This window comes from Taudactylus pleione, unplaced genomic scaffold (genome assembly GCF_031769625.1).
Source record: "Taudactylus pleione unplaced genomic scaffold, aTauple2 ptg000190l, whole genome shotgun sequence".
In the NCBI taxonomy this organism is placed as follows: Eukaryota; Metazoa; Chordata; class Amphibia; order Anura; family Myobatrachidae; genus Taudactylus; species Taudactylus pleione.
The window spans coordinates 733,130-757,186 of record NW_028284592.1 but is presented as its reverse complement, the minus strand read 5'-3'; the positions used below and the strand labels follow the sequence as shown (position 1 = coordinate 757,186).

The 24,057-nt window shown below is 44.9% G+C and overlaps 1 protein-coding gene across 1 annotated transcript; it reads left to right on the top strand.

The window, feature by feature from the left end:
• The first annotated feature begins 2,273 nt into the window (after positions 1-2,273).
• On the top strand, positions 2,274-21,885 carry MLANA (melan-A). Its single transcript, XM_088476623.1, has 4 exons — positions 2,274-2,566; positions 15,335-15,431; positions 15,520-15,624; positions 21,744-21,885. The coding sequence occupies exons 1-4, from the start codon at positions 2,424-2,426 to the stop codon at positions 21,810-21,812; spliced, it is 414 nt and encodes a 137-aa protein (XP_088332749.1). The 5' UTR covers positions 2,274-2,423; the 3' UTR covers positions 21,813-21,885.
• Positions 21,886-24,057: the final 2,172 nt, after the last annotated feature.

The window sequence follows — 24,057 nt, the reverse complement described above, 5'->3', positions numbered from 1 at the left end:
AGAAAGAACGCATCGGAGAGCTCAGCAACACCAAAAGACCCGGAAGACCACGGAAAACAACTGTGGTGGATGACAGAAGAATTATTTCCCTGGTGAAGTAAAACCCCTTCACAACAGTTGGCCAAATCAAGAACACTCTCCAGGAGGTAGGTGTATATGTGTCAAAGTCAACAATCAAGAGAAGACTTCACAAGAGTGAATATAGAGGGCTCACCACAAGATGTAAACCATTGGTGAGCCACAAAAACAGGAAGACCAGATTAGAGTTAGCCAAACAACATCTAAAAAAGCCATTACAGTTCTGGAACAACATCCTATGGACAGATGAGACAAAGATCAACTTGTACCAAAGTGATGGGAAGAGAAGAGTATGGAGAAGGAAAGGAACTGCTCATGATCCAAAACATACCACCTCATCAGTGAAGCATGGTGGTGGTAGTGTCATGGCGTGGGCATGTATGGCTGTCAATGGAACTGGTTCCCTTGTATTTATTGATGATGTGACTGCTGACAAAAGCAGCAGAATGAATTCTGAAGTGTTTCGGGGAATATTATATGCTCATATTCAGTCAAATGCTTCAGAACTCATTTGAAGGCGCTTCACAGTGCAGATGGACAATGACCCGAAGCATACTGCAAAAGCAACCAAAGAGTTTTTTAAGGCTAAAAAGTGGAATGTTATGCAATGGCCAAATCAATCCCCTGACCTGAATCCGATTGAGCATGCATTTCACTTGATGAAGACAAAACTGAAGGGAAAATGCCCCTAGAACAAGCAGGAACTGAAGACATTTGCAGTAGAGGCCTGGCAGAGCATCACCAGGGATGAAACCCAGCGTCTGGTGATGTCTATGCATTCCAGACTTCAGGCTGTGATTGCCTGCAAAGGTTTTGCAACAAAGTATTAAAAAGTGAAAGTTAGATTTAGGATTGTTTAGTTTGTCCCATTACTTTTGGCCCCTTAAAAAGTTGGAGGCACATATAGAAACTGTTGTAATTCCTACACCGTTCACCTGATTTGGATGTAATTACCCTCAAATTAAATCTGAAAGTCTGCAGTTAAAGCACATCTTGTTTGTTTCATTTCAAAACCATTGTGGTGGTGAATAGAGGCCAAAATATGAAAATTCTGTCAATGTCCCAATATTTATGGACCTGACTGTATATCGTTAACGATTTTCTGTCATTAATGACCCATCTATATCGTTTGTACAATCGTTCCATGTGTATGCACAATATCGTTTGTCCGGGAGTGTTCAGAGTTTCAAGGGAAATCGTTAACGAGATTGGATCGTTACCTACATCGTACTGTGTTCACCCACATTTATTGTACTTTATAAACCCATGCTAATGTTTGGACATTTACCTGTGTAAATAATTCTGGAAAGCGTTTAATTTGTTAGAAAATCTTCAGCACTTGACCCACAAAAGGTCAAACCTTGTAGAAATAGTGTTAGTTATTAACAAATTTTCATGTTCTTGAACCCTTCTTGCCCATATTTTTGCCTACAAGTTTGTTGCACAGATGAACTTCTGCCCGTTATATTGTTCTTTGCTAAAAGTGCTCTCTCCTTTGAGTGCATGTGATTTTGAAGAGTCTGCACAGTAGGGCTGGATTGTTCCAGCTTTCATGCTCATTAAAGCAAATCAAAGGGTTTCTTGAGTATTGAACCCGTGATAGTCATAAGACACAAAAAGTTATGAGAGAAAACCAGTCTCTGCATTCACAAACTAGCTACTGCACCGTCCACTGTGAGGTAAGTGCATGCTGCATCTTGTGTTCTTCATAATCTCATTTAAAAAAATATATTTAATTGTTTTAAGCAACTTAAAACACATGCGCTAGGCTTAACATTCTTTTTATAGAATCTATTATCCCAATATAAATCTAAGATAGTATTGGACAATAAACTTTTTTATAATTATGATGCAACAACAAAGTGAAGTGGTTAATTTGATTTGTAACAGATTACATGCTCAATTTCACTAGTTGTGACATTTATATATAGCATACAAGCTTTTCATACAGGAAACCGTATTACATTTCTTCTCTAAGTTCCATGTAAATCAGTGTGAGATAATTGTTTTCCATGCACTATTTGAATTGTGACCATTGATTTATTTAAGCTATAACAACCAATAAACATGTTATTACAAAGACAGATATATTGTTTTGTGTGTACCTTAATGACATTAGTAACTGTGAGAGTCACGTGATTTAAGGAGCGCACATATCAGGTGTGAGAGGAGTAATGGGCTCCTGCAGCGCTGATTGGGAAGCTGGGGTATATATAGTGGGCTCAGGCTGCGCTGATTGGGAAGCTGGGGTATATAGCTGTGGGCTCAGGTTGCGCTGAGTGGGAAGCTGGGGTATATAGCTGAGGGCTCAGACTTCGCTGGAGATGTGACGCACGGCTGATGTGATGCTGTCGGATAACGCTTTCTATTTGCAGTTCAGTAAAAGCTGGCTTTGCCGCGAGTTCGGGAAAATGCCCCGCTCTGGCTCATCGCATACACTGGGGGCAGACAGCAGGGGGCGGCCACCCTATGGGCTCAGCTCTGAAGCGTAAGTGGCCTTCATGTACTAATAATCGTTCTTTATGTACTGTACGTTCCTCCGCAATCTTCCTTTGGGTTGTAACTTGTAAGATCTGCTACTTGCGCTGCCCGAGCATCTATTCTCATCTCATTAACCATGCAATTTATGTACCGAAAACATGTTTATTTGTGCAAGTGTTTTTCCAGAGTCTTTATTACTTGTTTTGTTTTTTTTTTTTTGTTTTTTTTTTTTTACAAGTATGTGGGTGATTTAGTGCCTCGGTGGTACACAGGTGGTTTTGCTTAGTCCTCATGCCAACTCTTCCTCTAAAGCCACTTTTAAGTCTAACATGGTGAAGTTCTCCATTAGGGGGTGATACTGATTTAAAGGTAATAATTCCTCTGAGTCACTTGGTTCCTCATTTTATTTATGAGCGCAAATGCAATGAGCGCAAATGCAATGTGCTCTAGGTATGACATTACTGCCACGAGGCTGAAGTTGGCTTCTTATTCGGCCAGCTTCTTATTCATTTCTTATTCAAGCTCCAGCTTCTTATTCACTTCTTATTCATTTTCCAGCTTCTTATTCAGAAAATGTTACATTAAAACATTTAAATAAAGTTAGATCACTAAACTAACACTATGTAAACAAAGAATTATGTCCCCTACACAGTCTACAATTATTATTTTCCTGGCACAATAAGGATTTGGGCATGAAAAGGGCAGTAAAGCGGGCACAGGCACTATATTTTGTCATTTTGAATAAGAAGCTGTAGTTGTGCAGGGGTTAACTAGCTTTGGTCATCAAATGTTACAGTTGAAACCCACAGAGGGTGGTCTGGTACATATGACCCACTTGTCATTTGTCTTGACCAACAAGGATTTTGGCATGAATAGGGCAGTAAAGCGGGCACAGGCACCACATTTTGTCATTTTGAATAAGAAGCTGTAGTTGTGCAGGGGTAACTATCCTTGGTCAATAAATTTGACTCTTGGAACCCACAGAGGGGGGTCAGGTACACATCACCCACTTGCCATTTCCCTTCACCAACAAGGATTTTGGCATAATTGGGTAATGGACAAATGATCCGGATCTCGGTACCTGCAGATAAACACAACAACAGCCACCTACATGGCTTCACTATACTGACTTCTTTCTTTAGTGTTTACCACACACACTGGCATCACAAGGGGGGTGCGGGCAGGGCCGGTTCTAGACATTGTGGAGCTTAGGGCCAACTTTTAGTTGTCAACTTTTTTTTAGAAGACGTTCCTCAGCTTGCACTGAAAGCGCATGCGCTTCCGGAAAGGGGGTGTGTCCTTGCGGATCACCCCCAATTCATCACACTGTAGGGCGTGCCCAGCACTTACGAAGGTGCTGGTCTTCCCCTCAAGCTCTCCCCTCGTGGCGATTAATTGCCATGTGCAGTAATGCCCTTTATAACACATAATTCCACACACAGTAATTCCCTTTATACACACATTATGCCACATGCAGTAATGCCCTGTATAACACATTATGCCACATGCAGTAATGGCTTTTATAACACTTTATGCCACATGCAGTAATGCCCTGTTTAACACATTATGCCACACGCAGTAAGAATTTGTATAACACATTATGCCACACGCAGTAAGAATTTGTATAATACATTAGGTCACACGCAGTAATGCCCTGTATAATACATTAGGTCACACGCAGTAATGCCCTGTATAATACATTAGGTCACACGCAGTAATGCCCTGTATAATACATTGTGCCACACGCAGTTATGCCCTCTATAATACCGTATCCCCAATTCAAATTACGCCACACATTAGTCCCTTATTCATGTTATGACACACAGTGGTGCCCCTTTTACACAATGCTCAAATTAGTGCCCCTTATACACAAGGTCCACAGTACTGAGTAGTAGTGCCCCTAATACAATGCCCACAGTAGTGGTGCCCCTTATAGAATGCTCACAGCAGTGGTGTCTTACACAATGGCCCCAGTATTGGTGCTCCCCATGCAGTGCCCTCAGTAGTACCCACAGTGTTAATGCCCCCATTGGTAAAGTACCCTATAGTAGTGCCTCCATTGGTAATGCCCCCAATAGTGGTGCCCCCTATAGAAGTGCCCACATTAGTAGTGCCCCCAGTAATAATGCCCCCTGTAGTAGTGCCCACAGTAGGAATGTCCCCTATAGCAGTGTCCACAGTTGTAGTGCCCCCTATAGTAGTGCCCCCAGTAGTAATGCCCCCTTATAGACATGCCCCCAGTAGTAATGTCCCCAGTAATAATGCCCCCTTATAGACATGCCCCCAGTAGTAATGCCCCCTTATAGACATGCCCCCAGTAGTAATGCCCCCTTATAGACATGCCCCCAGTAGTAATGCCCCCTTATAGACATGCCCCCAGTAGTAATGCCCTATGTCTCCCTTCTGAAAAATAAAACATACAAACATAATACTTCCCTTAGGCCCCGCTCCTGCGTCCGCTGCCGTCTGGTCCGACCGCGGCTCCACCACAGATCACAGATCTATGGGAGAGATGTCATGACGTCCCTCCCATAGTGCTCTCTGCTGGAGCCGGAGCTCAGGAGTGAGCTCCGGTTCCACGGTTCTATGGGAGAGACTTCATGACGTTAGGACGTCCCTCCCATAGTGCTCTATGCGGGAGCCGGAGCTCTGGAGTGAGCTTCGACTGCCGCTGCAGAGAGGGAGCCGGGTGCCCGCTGATAACAAATATCAACGCGGGGGTGACTGGCGCTGGTTTTTTTTTTTTTTTTTCTTATGGAATTTTTATTTTTGCCCTCCTGGGGAATCAGTGGTGCCCTCTAGGGGCCGGCACTCTGGGCGACTGCCCTGTTAGCCCGCCCCTAGAACCGCCACTGGGGGCGGGCTGCACTGGGTGACACCATCCGAAGGGTTTGACACCAAAATAGCAGAGCTGCTCTGCTATTTTGGTCTCACCCCGTCGGATGGTGTCACCGTGATGCCAGGACGCGGAGAGAGGCAGGGAGAGAATGTGGGCTGCCCCAACAGCTGCAGGAGCACTGGGGAAGCCCACTGTGTGACGAGAACGGGAGGCGGTAACGCACCCAAGATCGGCTCACATAAGGGGTGTCGCTTCACGGGCGAGGTCACGCCCCTTCCTGCGAAGCCACGCCCCTTCCGGGAGCACACGCCTATGGCGCGCAGGAGGACTCAGAGCATCCGCACCAGGTGACACCAAGGTAGGTGACGCCTCTGGCCACACACACCAACTTGACTACTCATACATACATCAGCACCCTGCCAACAGCAACATAGGGTGGATGTAGTGCACTCCATATCACCATGCTACACCTATGCTCCCCAACAATGCATCTACACCAATAATGCAATAATTGTTACAGGACAAGGGAATAATGCAGTTACAAAACATTACCATAATCACAAACAGGTACCTTACTACAGCCTACCTTTTAATGGAGGCCTGATTGTAGTAGCTGAGATGACGAGGTAACAAGGTTACAAACCTCAATACATTCTTATCAAATCAGAACAACAGTACTACAGGGCTTAATCATCTTCTGCTGCCTCAGGCCTAGTGCCTGCCTTCTAGGGGATCAATGACACCTAACAATGGGTTAATGATGTGGATCCCAAATTAACCCTATAGGGTCTAATGCCCCTTATACCTTGTGGGACTAGTGCCCTCTCTGGCTCAGGCTTATTGTCCGCCTAACAAAGGCCGTCCCTGCTGGTTAGGGCTTAACGCCCACAGTGGCCATGGGCCTAATGCCTGACAATTAAAATAGCATGCAATTGAATGAAAATACAATGCAATTAGATTTACCAGTCCAGTAGTCTTTGGCTGAACTAAGCCTAGTTCATCCACAATTACTATGTGTTCTTCACCCGAGGTGGGTCGACTCCCACGATCTGTGCTTCCTGTAGTCTTCACCTTGAGCTGGCAAACTCCCACTGCCACAGCAGTCTTCACCCAGGTAGCAGTGACCAAGGTCCAGGGGAATAACTATGGTGTTTGGCACCCAGGCAAGATGAGAAGTTGGCACCTCACTTATTTATGTGACCTGGGCCTATTGCCCAGGGTCAATTATAGCCTTAGGAGCACGGGCCTAATGCCCGCCTATTTGTGCCACAGGCTTAAGGCCTCATGACCCTTACGTGCCTACTGCCTAACAATCTGATGGTCTAGGGAGGGGTTAATGATGGTAAGGCCTCAAAGAAGGTCTACCTGTCGGGTGGGAGAGGATGCAGTGAGGATCTTCATTCGCTCTTTTACTTCCCAACCACTGCAGTACTCTCCGGTCCTCAGCCGCATTTTTCTGTCGCTGGCCCATTATGTCCAGTAGCGGCGCTGTCAGAGCTCTTCTCTATTGAGCCCAGTGTCTCCTAGCGTCTTTTACAGCCGCTGGAGCTCTTCTCTTTTGAGCACGGTGTCTTCTGGACTCTTCCACGGCCGCTGGAGCTCTTCACCCATTTCCGCCAAATTGTCTCTTCCTCCCAGAGACATCTGACGCTAGACGCCACGGGCGTAGCCAGCCATGATGCGGCTTACAACGAATGGCTCACTGTGGCCGATTTCTATTGGCTGCTGGTGCACGCCGTGATTGGCTCAGATTGTCAAAATTGTCACCACTGTGATTGGCTCAAATTCAAATTGTCACCCCTCTTCAATGGCCGGCGGTCAATGAGCTGCACTCCGCTATTAGCTGGCGCCACATGTCAGCCGCTGCTGGGCCTTGACCGGCACTGAAAACAGACATACTGGGCCTGATTCAGAGCCGGACACTCTGACCAGAGCGCTCGCTCTGAATCAGGGCCCTCCTACCTAACAAACATTGGAGCGGCCTCCTGGATGCTCGCATAGCTGTGGGTTATTACCACCCACAGCTTATGTGAGCGTCCATGATGATGGTCGCGATGGTCAAGACTATCGCGACCATCGGGCTTGCGACAAGACCCTGCGGTAGGGTCTCTGTGCCGCAAGCCCAAGAGTGATTTTGGCTCTATCAGAGCCAAATTCACTCCCTTTGACATCATTAGTGATGTCAGTGGGGCCAGACCCAGACGGTAGGCGTTCCCATGGGAACGCCTCCGTCTGGCAGCCACGCCCCCGGCACTCCCACTCACTATCGACAGCACGCCCCCTTTGGTGCGAGGCCCCGAGCAACGGATTCCCCGTCACTCGCCGGGTCTCGCGCATGTGCACGACGAAGCTCCCTCCGTAGTGCGCATGCTCCCTTAGGCACCATCGGACACTTATGTGTCCTGCTGGGGATACATCTCACCGGACTGCAGGACTAAGGCGCTGGGATCAAGCATTTGGTCACAGCACTGGCAGTGGCTTAACTAGGGTATATGGAGCCCAGGACAAGTTTAAAATGGACCCCCCCCCCCCCTATGTGCGTGTGACAAAAAATGGGCGTGGACACTTAAAAATGGGGAGTGTCAACATGACACACATCCCTATCTCATCACTCTGAACATTTCTTTCTATTCCATATGCACCTTAATGCAGTGCCCCTTATACAGTCCCCCCTCTGCAGTGCCCCCAGTAGTGGTCCCTCTTATGCAGGCCCCCAGTAGTATCCCTTATACAGTACCCCAAGTATACAATGTCCCCAGTAGTGATCCCTCTTATGCAGGCCCTTAGTAGTGCCCCTTATACAGTACCCCTAGTAGTGGTCCCCCTTATGCAGTCACCCATTAGTTCCCATTATACGGTGCCCCCAGTAGTGATCCCCCATATGCAGTGCCCCTTACACAGTTCCCCCTGTCATAGTCCTTCTTATGCAGCCCGCCATTAGTTCAACTTATACGGTGCCCCCAGTAGTGGTCCCCCTTATGCAGATCACAGTAGTGGTCCCACTTATGCAGGCCCTCAGTAGTGATCCCCCTATCCAGTAATAGTCCCCAGTACAGCCCTCCCGATGCAGTGCCCCCAATAGTAGTTACCTCCATACGTTAGTAGTAGTCCCTAGTAGAGGTCACCTCCCCCCCTCATGCAGTACCCCCATTAGACAAACACACAAGTAAAAAAAATAAAAAAACTAACTTGAATCCCCGCTCCTGCTCACACCGCCTTCCGCACCACCGCAGTCCCCCGGGCTGGCGCACTCTGCATTATGGGAGAGACGTCGTGACATCTCTCCCATAACCCACTACAGGAGCTGGAAGGCGGAGCTCATGAGTGAGCTCCAGCCCAGCTCTTGCAGTGGGCCAAGCAGCAGCAGACAATGAGTCTGTCTGACTCTCATAGGCTGCTGTAAATGCCCTGGCGGCTCTATGGGCTATCCATAGCCCGCCTCCCACCCTTCGCCTGGCGCTATTAGGTAAGCGCTCAGGGGGAGAGAAGGGGCGTGGCTGTGCAGCACAGGACAGTGCTGGGCGCAGGGAAGCCTAGCGCCGGTCCTGAGTAAATGCTGACCGCACTCAGGAGCTCACTCAGAGCCACTCGCGAGCGCACAGCGATCGCAAGCAGCTCGATGTTTGCGTATGCACTGCGTCCAGCAGGTGCATGTGCGAGACCAGCTGAGCGACTGAAGGTCAGTTGCTACGTGGCTCACAACAAGACGGGACGGCTGTCGATGTTGATTGACAGCTCGCTTTGTTTTGTGGGCAGACAAACGCATGCGTTCCCTTAGGAACGTCTGGCATTTTTAGGAGGGGTTACTGACATCACTAGTGATGTCAGTAGTGGACTTCCTGCTCTATTAGAGCAGGAAGTACACTCGTGCTTGCGGCAGCTAGACCCAACCCCAGGGTCTCGTTGCAAGCCCGACGGTCATGATAATTATGACTGTCTTCAGCCCGCTCGCACAAGCTGTGGATGGTCACCCACAGCTTTGCGAGCGGCCGGAGATAAAAAAAAAAAACACCTGCCCACATGCAGAGCGAGTGGCCGCCAGCAGCGACCAACTCTGAATGAGCTCCTCACTGCGGTCGACACTACACTGTTTAACTAGGATGGGCCAGTACTGTGGCCGGCGGTGCGGGGGCGTCACCGGCCATGCCCTAGTTACGCTACTGAGCACTGGACATCGCCCTGGACATCAGCTCCCCCCTCTGCCGGGCCTGTCAGATGGTGCCCAGGGCAAGGTGCCCCACACGCACCCCCTTATTACGCCACTGCCGGTGTACCAGCTTTCTAAGAGATTCCAGAAACATGCTGAATAGTCTGGGGCTGGTTAATGTGATGGCAGGAGGATACCACGCTAAGTGTGTCTCCCTGCTATAGTGTTACCCCCTCCTCCCTATAACCAGCCTTGTGCTGGATAATGTGATGGCAGGAGGACACCACGCTAAGTGTGTCTCCCTGCTATAGTGTTACCCCCTTCCTCCCTATAACCAACCTAGTGCTGGTTATCGGAAGAAAAGGTGAACCCCACACAGATTTTTTTTTTTTCCTGTATTCAAATACCAGACCATGCTCAGAGGTTTAGGGAAAGACCCCAATTGTCAAATTTGGTGACCAACGCTATTTAACCCTTGAAAAACTACAGGTAATTATTCAAAATTAAGAAACCTGGTGCATGTGCCCACATTACTGCCCTATTTATGCCCAAATCCTTGCTGGTCAAGGCAAATGGCAAGTGGGTTATATGTACCAGACCACCCTCTGTGGATTTCAAGTGTAACATTTGATGACCGAAGCTAGTTAACCCCTGCACAACTACAGCTTCTTATTCAAAATGAGATAATCTGGTGCCTGTGCCCGTTTACTGCCCTATTCATGCCAAAATCCTTGTTGGTCAAGACAAATGACAAGTGGGTCATATGTACCAGACCACCCTCTGTGGGTTTCAAGTGTAACATTTGATGACCGAAGCTAGTTAACCCCTGCACAACTACAGCTTCTTATTCAAAATGACAAAATGTGGTGCCTGTGCCCGCTTTACTGCCCTTTTCATGCCCAAATCCTATTGTGCCAGGAAAATAATAATTGTAGACTGTGTAGGGGACATAATTCTTTGTTTACATAGTGTTAGTTTAGTGATCTAACTTTATTTAAATGTTTTAATGTAACATTTTCTGAATAAGAAGCTGGAAAATGAATAAGAAGTGAATAAGAAGCTGGAGCTTGAATAAGAAATGAATAAGAAGCTGGACGAATAAGAAGCCAACTTCAGCCTCGTATTACTGCCTATGATTTCATTGCCATATGTGATCATAGCGCCTGGTTGCATCGTCTGGCACATACATGGGCTCTGAAAGGAACCTGCTCCTGTGGTGTGCCCGGAGAGCTGCTGCATGCGCAGTCCCACTGACTGCACATGCATGGCAGCCATTGCTGGGGAGGGTTCTGGGGGGACCCTCTACTGGCTAATTATGCACAGTGCAGCCCATAGGCTACAGTGGCTAATGCCATCTTTAGATGGCGTTAGCTGCAGGGGCCAATATCCGGAATGCATTGCATTCTGTATGCTGGTAAATTTGGCAGCATTGCATCCCCCATAGAAACCTATGGGGGATGAGGCTGCAAGTGGGAATGGAGGCATTGCAGAAGATATCGGAGATACTGTACCTGCTGCAGTCCTTCCTTCATACATTTTAATATTTGTGGTTAACCCCTGAAAATGGGTGTTTTTCGGGCATATAGGTGCAAATATAGAATGTTAAATGGTCCCCTTGGTGTGCCACTGATTATATCCCTGCATGATTGGCAGCGGCATCACATGGGGGGGGGGGGGTGTGAGCTGCACCCAGGTGTCACACGCTGAGGTGTGACACCAAGGAGGCTCCCCCTCCATGACGGGTGCTGCAATGTAGAATTAAGTGCGGCACTCTGCTCCTGTCACAGTGAGTGAGTCAGTCGGCACTACCCGCACCCTCCACCACTCCATTGATAACCACGAGTTGGGGAGGTTTGGACCATGCCCCCTGCCCCAAATCCATGTCCCTTTTTTTTTGTCTGTATGGCATCCCTTCCCGCACCAGGTGTCACCGTGGGGAGGGATGCCACTGATTGGTTCATTTCCAACAAACTGCTTAAACTAGGTACACACTAGACCAGGCATGTCAAACATGTGTCCCGCATAAACAATTACTGTGGCCCCAGAGTGTGTGTGTGTGTGTGTGTGTGTATTATGCGGCACACACCCTTGCCACGATCGGAGCACAGCTCCGATTGGGCAGTACAGGCTGACAACAGTGGTCTCTGAAGTGATCAGAAGCCTCTGATCACTTCAGAGGCCAGTGTTCCCAGTGATACAGCGCACTGGTGATGTCAAGAGGTCACCAGCAATGAGCGGAGCCTGCGCCTGCCGCTCTGGATCTAATTAGATCCAGTCAGCGGCAGGTGATGCAGCGCACAGGTGTCGTCGTCATGAGGTCGCCAGATCCAGTCAGGTGCAGCGTCTACGCGGGACAGCGAGGACTGGAGCGGTGCCCAGCGGCCGTCATGAAGAAAGGTAAGTATTGCACAGACAGGTGAGTGGGGCGTGTTCTTTACTGGGAGGAGGCACAAAATAAGGGGCATTACTGGGGGCACAAAATAAGGGGAATTACCTGGGGGCTTTGCATAAAGGGACATTATTGGGGGCACTACTAATGGCATTACTGGGAGCACATCTTAAGGGGCATTACTGTGGGCTCTGCATAAAGGGCATTACTCGGGGCTCTGTATAAAGGGGCATTACTGGGGGTACAACATAGGGGGCATTACTGGGGCATTGCATAATGGGCACAAATTCAGGGGGCATTGCAAAAGGGGCTGTAATACAGGGTAGAACTGCATAAAGGGCACTACTACAGGGGGCACTGCATTGGTTTTTAATAATAAACCTTTCAAAATTGCATATAAAACTTTTTTGTTGTGGCCCACACATTCGTAGACCTTGAATATTCGGCCCTGTTGGTATTTTGAGTTTGACATGCCTGTACTAGACGATATATTGGATGATTTGCTTTGAGGCAAATTAAAATGACAAATTGTCCAGTGTATATGCACTGTTATGTTCTTCTGTGCGTTGTATCTTGAAGATCCAGCGGTTGACGCATGCTTCTGGATATGGTGGTGAAATTATATTTTGGGCTGTACACCAGATCATGCAGTGTGTACAGACCGCCCATTATATTGTGCCGTCACTTGGTACACGCATCCCGTAGTGTGTACCCGGCTTTACTATGCTGCTCTTTATTAAATTATATGCATCATTTTATGTAATATTAATATCTTGTGAGAAATTGTAGCAAGACAAAAAGGACTTTGTAGAATTCCGTCAGACCAGTGCTTTTTTAAAGTATATTTCTGCTATTTTTTTTTTTTTGGAGGGGGGGGCGCACACTATAAAGAGCCATGTATGTACAGCCCTCAAATTTGACAATTTAGCAGTCTCCTTATAGAAATAACTAGACATTGACTCAAACTATACCAGGCTGAATTCTCTTAACTACTGCCCCAGATTAGTCTGTCCAGTTTAATTTGAGCCATCATTATGTTTCATTGATACCGTATGTCTGATTATTGCCATCAAAATGACTAAGGGATCTATGTATTAATAAATGCAAAACTGCTGTTATTATTATCTATCCATATTGCATTGGATATTTTAATTTTTAGTAAAAATATCCCTGCTATGTACAAAGGGGAACTCGCAGGGAGAGTGGTTACAATAACCACTGTCCCTGTGAGTTATATACGTGTCAAATTGTAGACTTCATTGCTTGTGTGCTTTAGACTCATTGCAGAGAGAACCCAAGTGTCATACACTTATTTATTATTAATCATGGTAATGTCTAAATCCCCTTCACGGAGAGGACACTGACAACATCAGCCAGAGTCCAGCATCATTCCCTACCATCCAAGTGGGCCTAGAGGGTGAATATAACCTTGTAGCGAGCCACTGAAGCGTAGCGAGCCCACGAGGGACCAACTTTCTTCTTTAGGTGGGGACAACTTTCGGTACTTGGGTACGTAAAGTACACAAGTACCACTTAAAACATTCATTAGGTTCTCTCTGCAATGAGTCCGTAAAGTACACAAGTACCTAGACGACTTTCACAGGAGATGCTGTAAACTACCAGGGCCAAACTCTGAAAAGCTTTGCTCTTTGGAGTTTGGTACATAGGGGTCAGATCATACTCTCCATTGACAATAATGGGGACTGCGATCTGAAGTGCTAATTAGCACTTTGCCTGAGATTTCTGTGAAATCTCCAGCATTGTGCTATTAGTACATAGGTACAATACATAAAATGATGCAAAAACTGCAGTTTCTATACAATTTTTATGTAAAACACCGCTTGATACATAGGCCCCAGAGATGTAAAAACTTAAGGCACACAAACCTCAGTAATTTTTTTTTTTTTTTTTTTTCCCTCATGTAACATTTTCATAGCTCTATCCTGTTATTTGAAGTATAGAGAACCTCTAGTGTCAGGCTTCCAGCGTTACAACGAAGGAATGAGGCCAGGGCACACTGAAAACCAAACATTACTCCCACTAATACAGTACAGGTTGAGTCTCCCATATCAAATATTCCGAAATACGGAATATTTTTAGCTTTACTGAGATGGTGCAATGTACACAAACTTTATTAAGGCTCATTATTAAAAATAAAGTAAAAAGTGACCTACAGGTTGTGTGTGTATAAGGTATATATGAAACTACATAAATTAATTTCATGTATATACACAAACTTTGTTTGAGCCACAAAATTATTGAACATATTGTATAAAATTACCTTCAGGCTGTGTGTATATGATTTATAAATGCATTCTGTGTTTAGATTTGGGCCCTATTCCTAAGACATTTCAATACGGTATGCAATTATTCCAAAGTACGGAATATTCCGATATCCAAAATACCCTTGGTGCCAAGCATTTTGGATATGGGAGACTCAACCTGTATCTGAAATCCATCATTCTGTTACTTCTCAAGTCTCTAGCCATCTTGGATTGACCAACAAGTGCTATGGGCTGGCTTTTTCCCCTGGACCTATTCTGTCCAATCTACACTGGCTTTTTTCAAACCGTGACTTGAAGACGGGGTGTAGGTAATTTTTTATTTTTTTCCCCATCTTCTGGGTCCTAGAATCTGAGAAATGGGGACAAATGTATAATACATTTTAGAATACACTGTGCATCACACTAATGCACTATTAAATGAGTTTACATGGTCCATATTGGAAATTGGAATTATCATATTCCACTATAATCAAATACTTCATCATTGTGCTGATAACCGTGACATGCCATTATAAGATAGGTTAACAATATGGCATTTGAAAAAAATTCCTGACATTGCTTTAGTTATGTACTGATCTGCTATTATAGACCGGCAGCAGAAATCTTGGGCACTGGTACACAATGTTTTCAGCTACATATCCCTCTCCGTTAGGTATCAGTTGGCTCATCTCTCGCCACTGCCCCCATGTCTATCCAGCCTCACGGCTGCCACCCCCTTGTTTCTCTAGCCTCACGTCCCTCTCCCACCCCTGTCTCTCCTCACCTCCTGCTGATCCCCCTTCCCCCATTTAGTGTCATGTCAGGCAAGCTTCACCTGCAAAAAAATAATTTTTCCCTTTGTCTGCAACACCATATACTGCAGTGGGGCAGATGAACTGGATTCCTGAAGGGCCTGAGCTGCCTCAAAATCTCAAGCCCGGTATAAATGTCCCCTCTGTACCCCCCTATCAATGGGCCTGACTAAAGAATAGCCTTTATTAAGATCAGTTTGCTCAAAATGTGTGTATTATCTGTGCAATGCTAAAAACCAAGGGCGGTCAGGTCACAGTACAGTCTTAAGTTATCAGTTATACTACTAAACCTGTGTGGTTTTTTTGTTTTTTGTTTTTTTTTAGGGTTGCTGGCATTGCCATTCTTGCCGTAATAGCTGCCCTTGTCCTAATCATTGGCTGTTGGTACTTTAAGAAGCGAAGTGGCTACAAAATAGTTGGGGTAACAAAAATGTAACATTTATTATGCCCATAACTTCTGAAAAGTACTTGTATTTGTTTTTTTGTTTTAATATGGATTTTTATTTTAGAGTCGCCGCTTGCGTCCATCTGCAATCCAGTCAATGTTCGGTGCATCACCAGAGACAGGGGAGTGTAAAGTGCCACTACAGGATTACAACACCTTGACCAACGTGGTAAATGGTGGTTTATATATTTACATCCACTGGTGCTCTAAGTGGATCTGTTACTGCAAATGGCCTACAGTGTATAAAGGATTAGTGGTATCTGAGAGGGTGATTCAATTGCTGTGGCCGGTAGTGTCAGGCGTCCAATTGTTGCTCCGTTAGGGTGCAAACAGGCGTCGGCACTCTTGCTTGCCCATACCTGAGGAGGCTAACAGAAATGTGCGATTAAATCCTGGTTTTGGTGCCCTGACCTGAACTTTAGACTGGTTTGGCCATTTTACGCTGCTAAACTCAGTCTAATTACCCACGAAGAGTGCAATAATTAATGAGTGCCTAAAACAATTGAATTGCAACATTGGGTGCCCATTAATAACATAAGCTTAAAAAAAAAAATTGACTCTCCTCCTGACACTCAAACTTGACTTGACATTCATGTATACTATTCCAGGTATGAAAAACAACCTTTTTATTGGGAAATGATTCCAATTATAGAGCCTTAAGCTGCATACACACATAAAGATTATCTGTCCAAGCAGCCAACTAGTTGATTGGTTGGAATGAAAATCTTGTAACGTATGGGAGTAAATGATTATCAGCAATTTGCTCCTAAATGCCAGAAAACAGATCACAATGGTCGTCAGACAAGTTTGTTAAATGTTTGATCTAAACAGTTTTTGTCCATTTTCTGGCATTTGGGAGCAAATTGCTGATTGTCATTTGCTTTCATACATTACCAGATTTTCATTCCAACCAATCAACTATTTGGATGGTTGGACAGAAAATCTTTACATGTGTATGCACCTTTACTCTTTTTGGCACCGTTATTAAAAATGTCCTAACATCTCCAATAGTTCAGTTTTCTGGATGTTTGAATTGGTGTCACAATATTTGTATTTATTGTAAGGAGCTATCTGAAAACCGCAATTGGTGGTTTTTGTGTGCTTCTTTTTTTTTTTTCCCCTTTTCTGGTGAATAACTTGTAAAAGTTAATTTCCCCTTAATTTAAACTGTGTTCATTTTGTCTTTTGGATCTAGCTTGTACTACCAGGTTTTCTTGTGGTTTTACCTCTGGAAAAGTTTAATCTGAAAATGGTAATTTAGGCAATGTAGACTACTGATGGTTCTGGAATTGCCAATTTACTGCACCTGTTTTGCTATGCTCAACATCCAAAAGTAATTTGTGGCAATAATAAACTCAAAACTATAAGGAGCTGGTTGTTTACTGTTAAGACTATCTATGTCAGATTTCCCATTACTTAGGTTTTTGTTTTGCCAGCTTTGTCCTCTGGGGGACTGTCCCAAGGTTTCTCGGTTGTTTTCCCAGGCATTTGTACCCCAAAGTAAAGATTTTGCACTTCTCACCTGCTATTCATTGGAGAAACTTTTTTTGCGCCTGTTAAATTACATTGAGTTTCCGCTTTGGCGAATTCCGCCTGGAATTGAATTTGGAGATAAGTTCCAAAAAGCACCAATAGGCAAAACTGTTTCGTCGATTACGGCTTTTCGTGTCTAAGTGAATCCGGCCCTTTGTATGTGTGAGGCACATGCCTAGGGACACCACTGTTGGTCTGATGACGGGTGCTGACCGCCAGCTGCCTAGGGTTGCCACCATAACTTTGCAGGATTGGCCTTCCCTCCTTGGTCCTGCCTCTGTAGATTTTAGTATCTATTTGCCTGAAAGGATGTCAGGCTCTGGGTGTAACTGGTGGTGGGGTCACAACTGTGCCAGGAGAGCAGATGCAAGAAGCACACAATACCAGGCGCTGAACCTACTGTAGACAGATATATTCAAACGTGTTGCCAATATCCTATTCACAGCTCGTCTACTACAAATGGGGGGGATACTGGATACCCCCAAAAAACAAGACTCAACAGAAAAACTGTAAGGTGCTAGTTATAAAAGATATTGACTCATTTAATACATATACACAATATAGCATGTTCACACAATCAATAATAGCATGGATAAAAAAACAATAATAAATTGAAAAATGAAAAATAATAAATTACATCAGAAAGTAATATATGCACGCAGTGTCACATCAGTGACCTGAACATGGAAATAGTGTACACAGAAAAGTAAATAATAATAAACGGTGTGGCCATAAAAGAATATATATATATATATATATATATTTATATTATTCAACTAACTTTTATGGAGAATGTTGTAATTTGTATCCTTTTTTTATGCAAGTGCTTGTTGCACTATCGCTGTCTGCTTATAGCAGTAAGATTTGCAACAAGGATAAATCATTTGTTCCAAAAAGAATTACTTTAAAAGAATTGTTTCCTGCTGTGGATTTGAGAATGTTGTAATTTGTATACTTTTTTAGGCAGGTGCTTGTTGCATTATCGCTGTCTGCTTGTAGCAGTAAAATAATGTTTAAACAGTTTCCAGCAAGGATAAATAAGTTGTTCCAATAGCAATTCCTTTAGAAGTATTTTCTGCTGTGGATTTAAATTGTGGATTTTTAATTGTGGATTAAATTACATATGGGTTGCTGGGAGAGTATACGTAGCATGCATGCATACCATTTTAGATCTCTAGACTCAATCCCTGTTAGTATCCCTTGTATATATGTATAAAACTTATTATAACAAGGAGGCACCTGTTGCTTTAGCCAGTTACAGTATATGCAGTCCCGCAATGGCATCTAGTCAATCATCGTGTACCTCATAGAGCCGTGAAAGAAGGCTAAGTAAATTTCATCCGGCGGCAACCCATGTAGGCTTTCCAATTCTCCACAGATGGGCAGTAATATAACGCGTTTCTGCGCCTCGCAGGCCCGTCGGCGGCTTCTTCAGATAGTGAAAGTTTTAGTTCCAGCAGCTGTTATAAAGACCGACCCGTTATTAATTAGCAGCAGGTGTTTAGATCTCCGTGGTCTATGACCATCATTTCATTAAGCGGTTCAAACCTCCTTCTAGACGCCTGTTGAATAGATTTCAATCAACACCGCAGTCGGAGCTAGTTCATGTTAAAGCTCTGTGTTGGCTTATTACTTGATTAGGCACCTGTTAGGTACAGCTCGATTTTTGGCTGCGGGATTAGCACATACACATTAATACAATTGTATAGCTCAAATATATATCTCCACAGGGGATAAATGTCTTATTTAAAGCCAATATGAACTTCATATGTAAAAGTAATTAAAAATATAAAAAGGGTAATAACGATAACAAAAATAATAAAAATGTGTATTTTTATAGCCATACAGCCACTCCCCCAGCCCGCCCACCAAAGGGGGGTGTGCGGTCACTCAACATAGACAGCACGCCCCCTTTGGTACGAGACCCGGAGCGACTGTTTGCCTGTCGCTATCCGGGTCTCGCGCATGCGCACGACTGAGCCACCATCGACCCGCTTGCGAGCGCATAGCGCTCGTGAGCGGGTCTGAATCAGGCCCAGAGTCTTGTGTTCTGTGTTTAACCCCAGGAGAGATGCACTGTAGCCTCCTCTTCAACATGCTGGCTGTAGTGCTCACGCCATTCCACAGGTCTCTGCAGTTTTGCTGGCAGCAGAGATTGGGGCCAGGAATAGGAATTATCTGGGCTGGCCCTCGGGTACTCATAGATATAGAAATTAGCACTGCCAACCAACCTCACACTGCTACTATTGTACAAATGATCTAATGTGGTTAACACTCTGGTGCAAGCCAGTTATTTATTTTTGTAACTGCGGGGGGCGGTGTGTGTTTATCCTGTAGAGAACAGTATGTGCCAATGCGGAAGCAGGGGGAGGGCACTCCAAAAACTCATGCAGGGTGCTATATAGCCGTACCAGTGGGGCGATGGTAGCTGTGGTTGGAAATTTGTGTGTGCAGAAAGGTTGGGGGAACCTGCCTGGTTCTGGAGGCTTCTACTTCAGGGCCAGCTATCTCCAGCCATCATGAAGGGGTGGATCTAGAGTAGGCTGTTAATGCAGAGCAGACCAGTAGCTTTGAATAAACAGACTGCTCTGTCTCCGCCTTTGTCATCACTGCCCGGGACAGCTGTGGCTGGTACAGAAGCTGTAGCCTCAACCTCTAAGCACACACTAATTGCTGCCCAGGGGGAATAATGTTCTGCCTAGCCCTTAAATCTGCCACTGGAAACTATACTCCAAGTATATTGCTTGAAGTGTTGGCCATAACATGGATAGCTTCCACTAACAACCAGGCAAAAATAATTCTGATTCAAGTTTGCCGTAAGGTTACGTTTGGAGAAAAGCATTAGAATAACCAAAAACTAAGTGGGTAACTCTGTGGAATATCTCCTCCTTTCTGTTAGTTTGTGATAACTTTATGAAGTGTTTCATCTAGGTATATATCTCACAACTTCTACACTGCCATGATGAGTAATACTACAGCGTTTCATAGTTCAACTTGTTTCCTATTGGAGCAATACATGCAGTGCATCTGGAAAATATTCACAGCGCTTCACTTTTTCCACATTTTGTTATGTTACAGCCTTATTCCAAAATGGAACAAATTAATTTTTGTCCTCACAATACCCCATAATGACAACGTCTAAAGTTTTTTTTTTTTTTTTTTCCTGAGATTTTTGCAAATTGAATTGAAAGAATAAATAAAATCACATGTACATAAGTCTTCACAGCCTTTGCTATGAAGCTCAAATTGAGCTTGGCTGCATCCTGTTTCCACTGATCATCCTTGAGATGTTTTTACAACGTAATTGGAGTCCACCTGTGGTAAATTCAGTTGATTGGACATGATTTTGAAAGGCATACACCTGTCTATATAAGGTCCCACACTTGACGGTGATGTCAGAGCACAACCCAAACAAGAAGTCCAAGGAATTTTCTGTAGACCTCAGAGACAGGATTGTCTCGAGGCACAAATCTGGGGAAGGGTACAGAAAAATATCTGCTGCTTTTGAAGGTTCCAATGAGCACAGTGGCCTCCATCTGTAAATGGAAGAAGTTCGGAACCACCAGGACTTCCTAGAGTTGGCCGGCGGTCTAAACTGAGCGATCGGGGGGGAAAAGGGTGCTAGTCAGGGAGGTGACCAAGAACGAGATGGTCACTCTGTCCTTCTGGAAGGTTCTCCTGTCTCCACAACCATCTCTGCAGCAATTCACCATCAGGCCTGTGTGGTAGAGTGGCCAGACGGAAGCCACTCCTTAGTCAAAAGCACATGGCAGCCCACTTGGAGTTTGCCAAAAGGCATTTGAAGGACTCTCAGACCATGAGAAACAAAATTCTCTGGTCTGATGAGACAAAGCTTGAACTCTTTGGCGTGAATGCCAGGCGTTGTTTGGAGGAAACCAGCCAATGCTCTTCACCAGGGCAATACCATCCCTACAGTGAAGCATGGTGGGTGGCAGCATCATGCTGTGGGGATGTTTTTCAGCAGCATGAACTGGGAGACTACTCAGGATAGAGGGAAAGATGAATGCAGCAATGTACAGAGACATCCTGGATGAAAACCTGCTCCAGAGCACTCTTGACCTCAGACTGGGTCGACAGTTCATTTTTCAGCAGGACAACGACCCTAGGCACACAGCCAAGATATCAAAGGAGTGGCTTCGGGACAACTCTGTGAATGTCCTTGAGTGGCCCAGCCAGAGCCCAGACTTGAATCCAATTGAACATCTCTGGAGAGATCTGAAAATGGCTGTGCACCGACTCTTCCCATCCAACCTGATGGAGCTTGAGAGGTGCGGCAAAGAGGAATGGGCAAAACTGCCCAAAGATAGGTGTGCCAAGCTTGTGGCATCTTCAAAAAGACTTGAGGTTGTAATTGCCACCAAAGGTGCATCAACAAAGTATTGAGCAAAGGCTGTGAAGACTTATGTACATGTGATTTTATTTTAATGAAATTTGCAAAAATCTCAGTGTGTGTGGCCAAAAATAAATTTTTATTCCATTTTGGAATAAGGCTATAACATAACAAAATGTGGAAAAAGTGAATTGCTGTGAATACTTTCTGGATGCACTGTAGTAGTCATACAGGTGTCCCATGCTTGTTTGGGAAGGATGGTTGTATATTTTCTGCAATGCCAGAACAGTTCTACCACTCAACATTTCTGCTGTAGTTTATTTCTATTAGTTAACTCAAGGTAAAAGGCAAAACTGGTATTAATTTGCTTGATTTAACTTTTTTTTTTTTTTTTTAATTGGCAGTTACCTGGCGCCCCTCCTGCATATGAGAAAATCTCTGCAGAAACTCAGCCTCCACCTTATACACCATGAGCTAAACACTAGCTGTCAAGATTGGTCTTACTCTTCACAGATTGCTTTAATCTAATAAAGATATTAGAAATTATTTTGTATTTAGTGTGTATCTTGTAAGCACTTGCCTGGCATACCTGATGGTGGGCAGGTGTTTGTATAAGGGAACTTCTTCAACAGAAAACTGTGACAGTGTTACTGGTCAAGTTGGGGCATAGATGAAGACGAAATTATCGGCTTGCATGGTACTAGGTGTAGTAGCCATTTCAGGTGGTGAATGAGTCACAACCACCAATTGTAAACTCTCATTCCTGTCTATGGACACTGACTAATGGCAGGCTGAGTGTCTCAAAGCTTGTACCTATGACTGGTGCACCCCCTTTATTTATCTACACTATTCTTGGTTGTGGAAGTCTGTAAAGATTGGTGAATACACAGAGGGGACAACACATCTCAAGATATACTTCACCCTCCACTAGCGAGTTGGCGGTGTGGGATATAGTGGACTTCTGTCTCCAATTATGTTTTAAGCGTATGAGGAATACCCTACCAATTGGTATTTTTATCTTCTCTTGTATTATTCATACCATAGAGAGAACGGGAGAAGAACATCCTGGTGGACTATAAAGACCTACCTGTGACTGATATGAGCACGTACAGGGACATCCCAGCAGCAACTCTACACGGGACATTTATGATCCCTTTTTTTTTTTTTTTTTTTTTTTTTTAAGATAAGCGCTTTACTCTAAGTTCTGATGTGATAATTTTTTTTTATTTTTTTTTTAACAACATGTCCTGTTGGGGGGAGGAGGGAGAGAGACTGGAGTAGAGAACCACTATGCAGGGGTGTATTTATAATGGGTACAGGGTGTGTGCTAAAATCCCCAAAAATGAGGGACACATTATTATTGTTATTGAAAATGTCTTGGAAAAGTTGGGTATTCCTGGGTGGTGATTGGGAGGGGGCTAAACAGGTTCATGGTGAAGTGGTAGCTTACACAGATGCTGAATCACTTACATAGGAGGCCATACTTGGAAGGAGAAACTGCACCTGCCATAGGGCTGGTGCCAGTTTCAATGGTGCAACTGAAGATGCACCTATCAGTATTTTACTGCATAATACAGTGGGCGTTTGAGCCCTTGCACATTTGGATTCACGTATGTACACCAGAAAAGGGCTTTGTAGCAGCATTTGCATATTGTTACAGATGGGTGACTGCCAAATGAAGCAGCTATGCCTGCTTCTGCATCCACCTCTAAATTGGGCCCTGAGACTTTCTGGACACAGAAGCCGAGAACTGGAATTATTGTAGCCTACCAGTTCCCACCATACAATGTCATGGGAGCAAGCTTCAGTAGCCCGACAACAGTGGCCAGAAGGCATATGTGCAGTATCTTAAATACCATCTTTCACTGGGATTGCCATCAATAGGTCTACCATCGCTGGTGTCATCTGTGGATTATATCAATGGCAGGAAACCATCCATGGTTTACACCATCAATGCAGCAACTGTAATGGGACTTTGGCCAAGCAGGGAATGGGCATGTCCGGCTGTCAAGCCAAGCTCTGTACTGCCTGCACTGGGGGTAAAAGAACATTGTTGTGCTCTCTACCATTGAAGGCAGAGAACCATCTGATTTCTGCCGTTGATGGCAAAACCAATGAAGGTTTCTAACTATTACTGGTAGAGAGCCAAAATTACTATGGCGACAACACCTCATAACCTATTGCAGTCTTCAAGGTTTCAATAGTACGAAACCTAATTACTAGCTTATGAATTCTTATACATGTGGTCTGCCCAGGACCCACTATTCAACTGCCAACACACAAAAAACAATGGTAAGTGCTCCAGACATTTCCACTGCTGTTCAATAGTTAAAAAAAATAGTTCTGACATAGACAGAGTCAGGCTCTGCAGCTAAACACAAAATCACTGCCCCTAGGCTGCAAAAGCTAGAATCTGGAACCAGCATTCAAAAACCTACAACCCTGCAAAGAGTGTATAATATATAAACACTAAGGCCCTCATTCAGAGCCGGACGCTCTGAGCAGAGCGCACGCTCTGAATGAGGGCCGGCCTCCATAATTATGGAGCGTCCTCCTGGACGCTCGTATAGCTGTGGGTCACCACCCACAGCCTATACGAGCGTGCAGGGTGATGGTCGTGACCATCGCCACTGTGAGCCGGAGCCTGCGGTTGAGTTTCCCAACTGCAAGGCCCGGAGTGATTTTGGCTCTATCAGAGCCAAAATCACTCCCACTGAC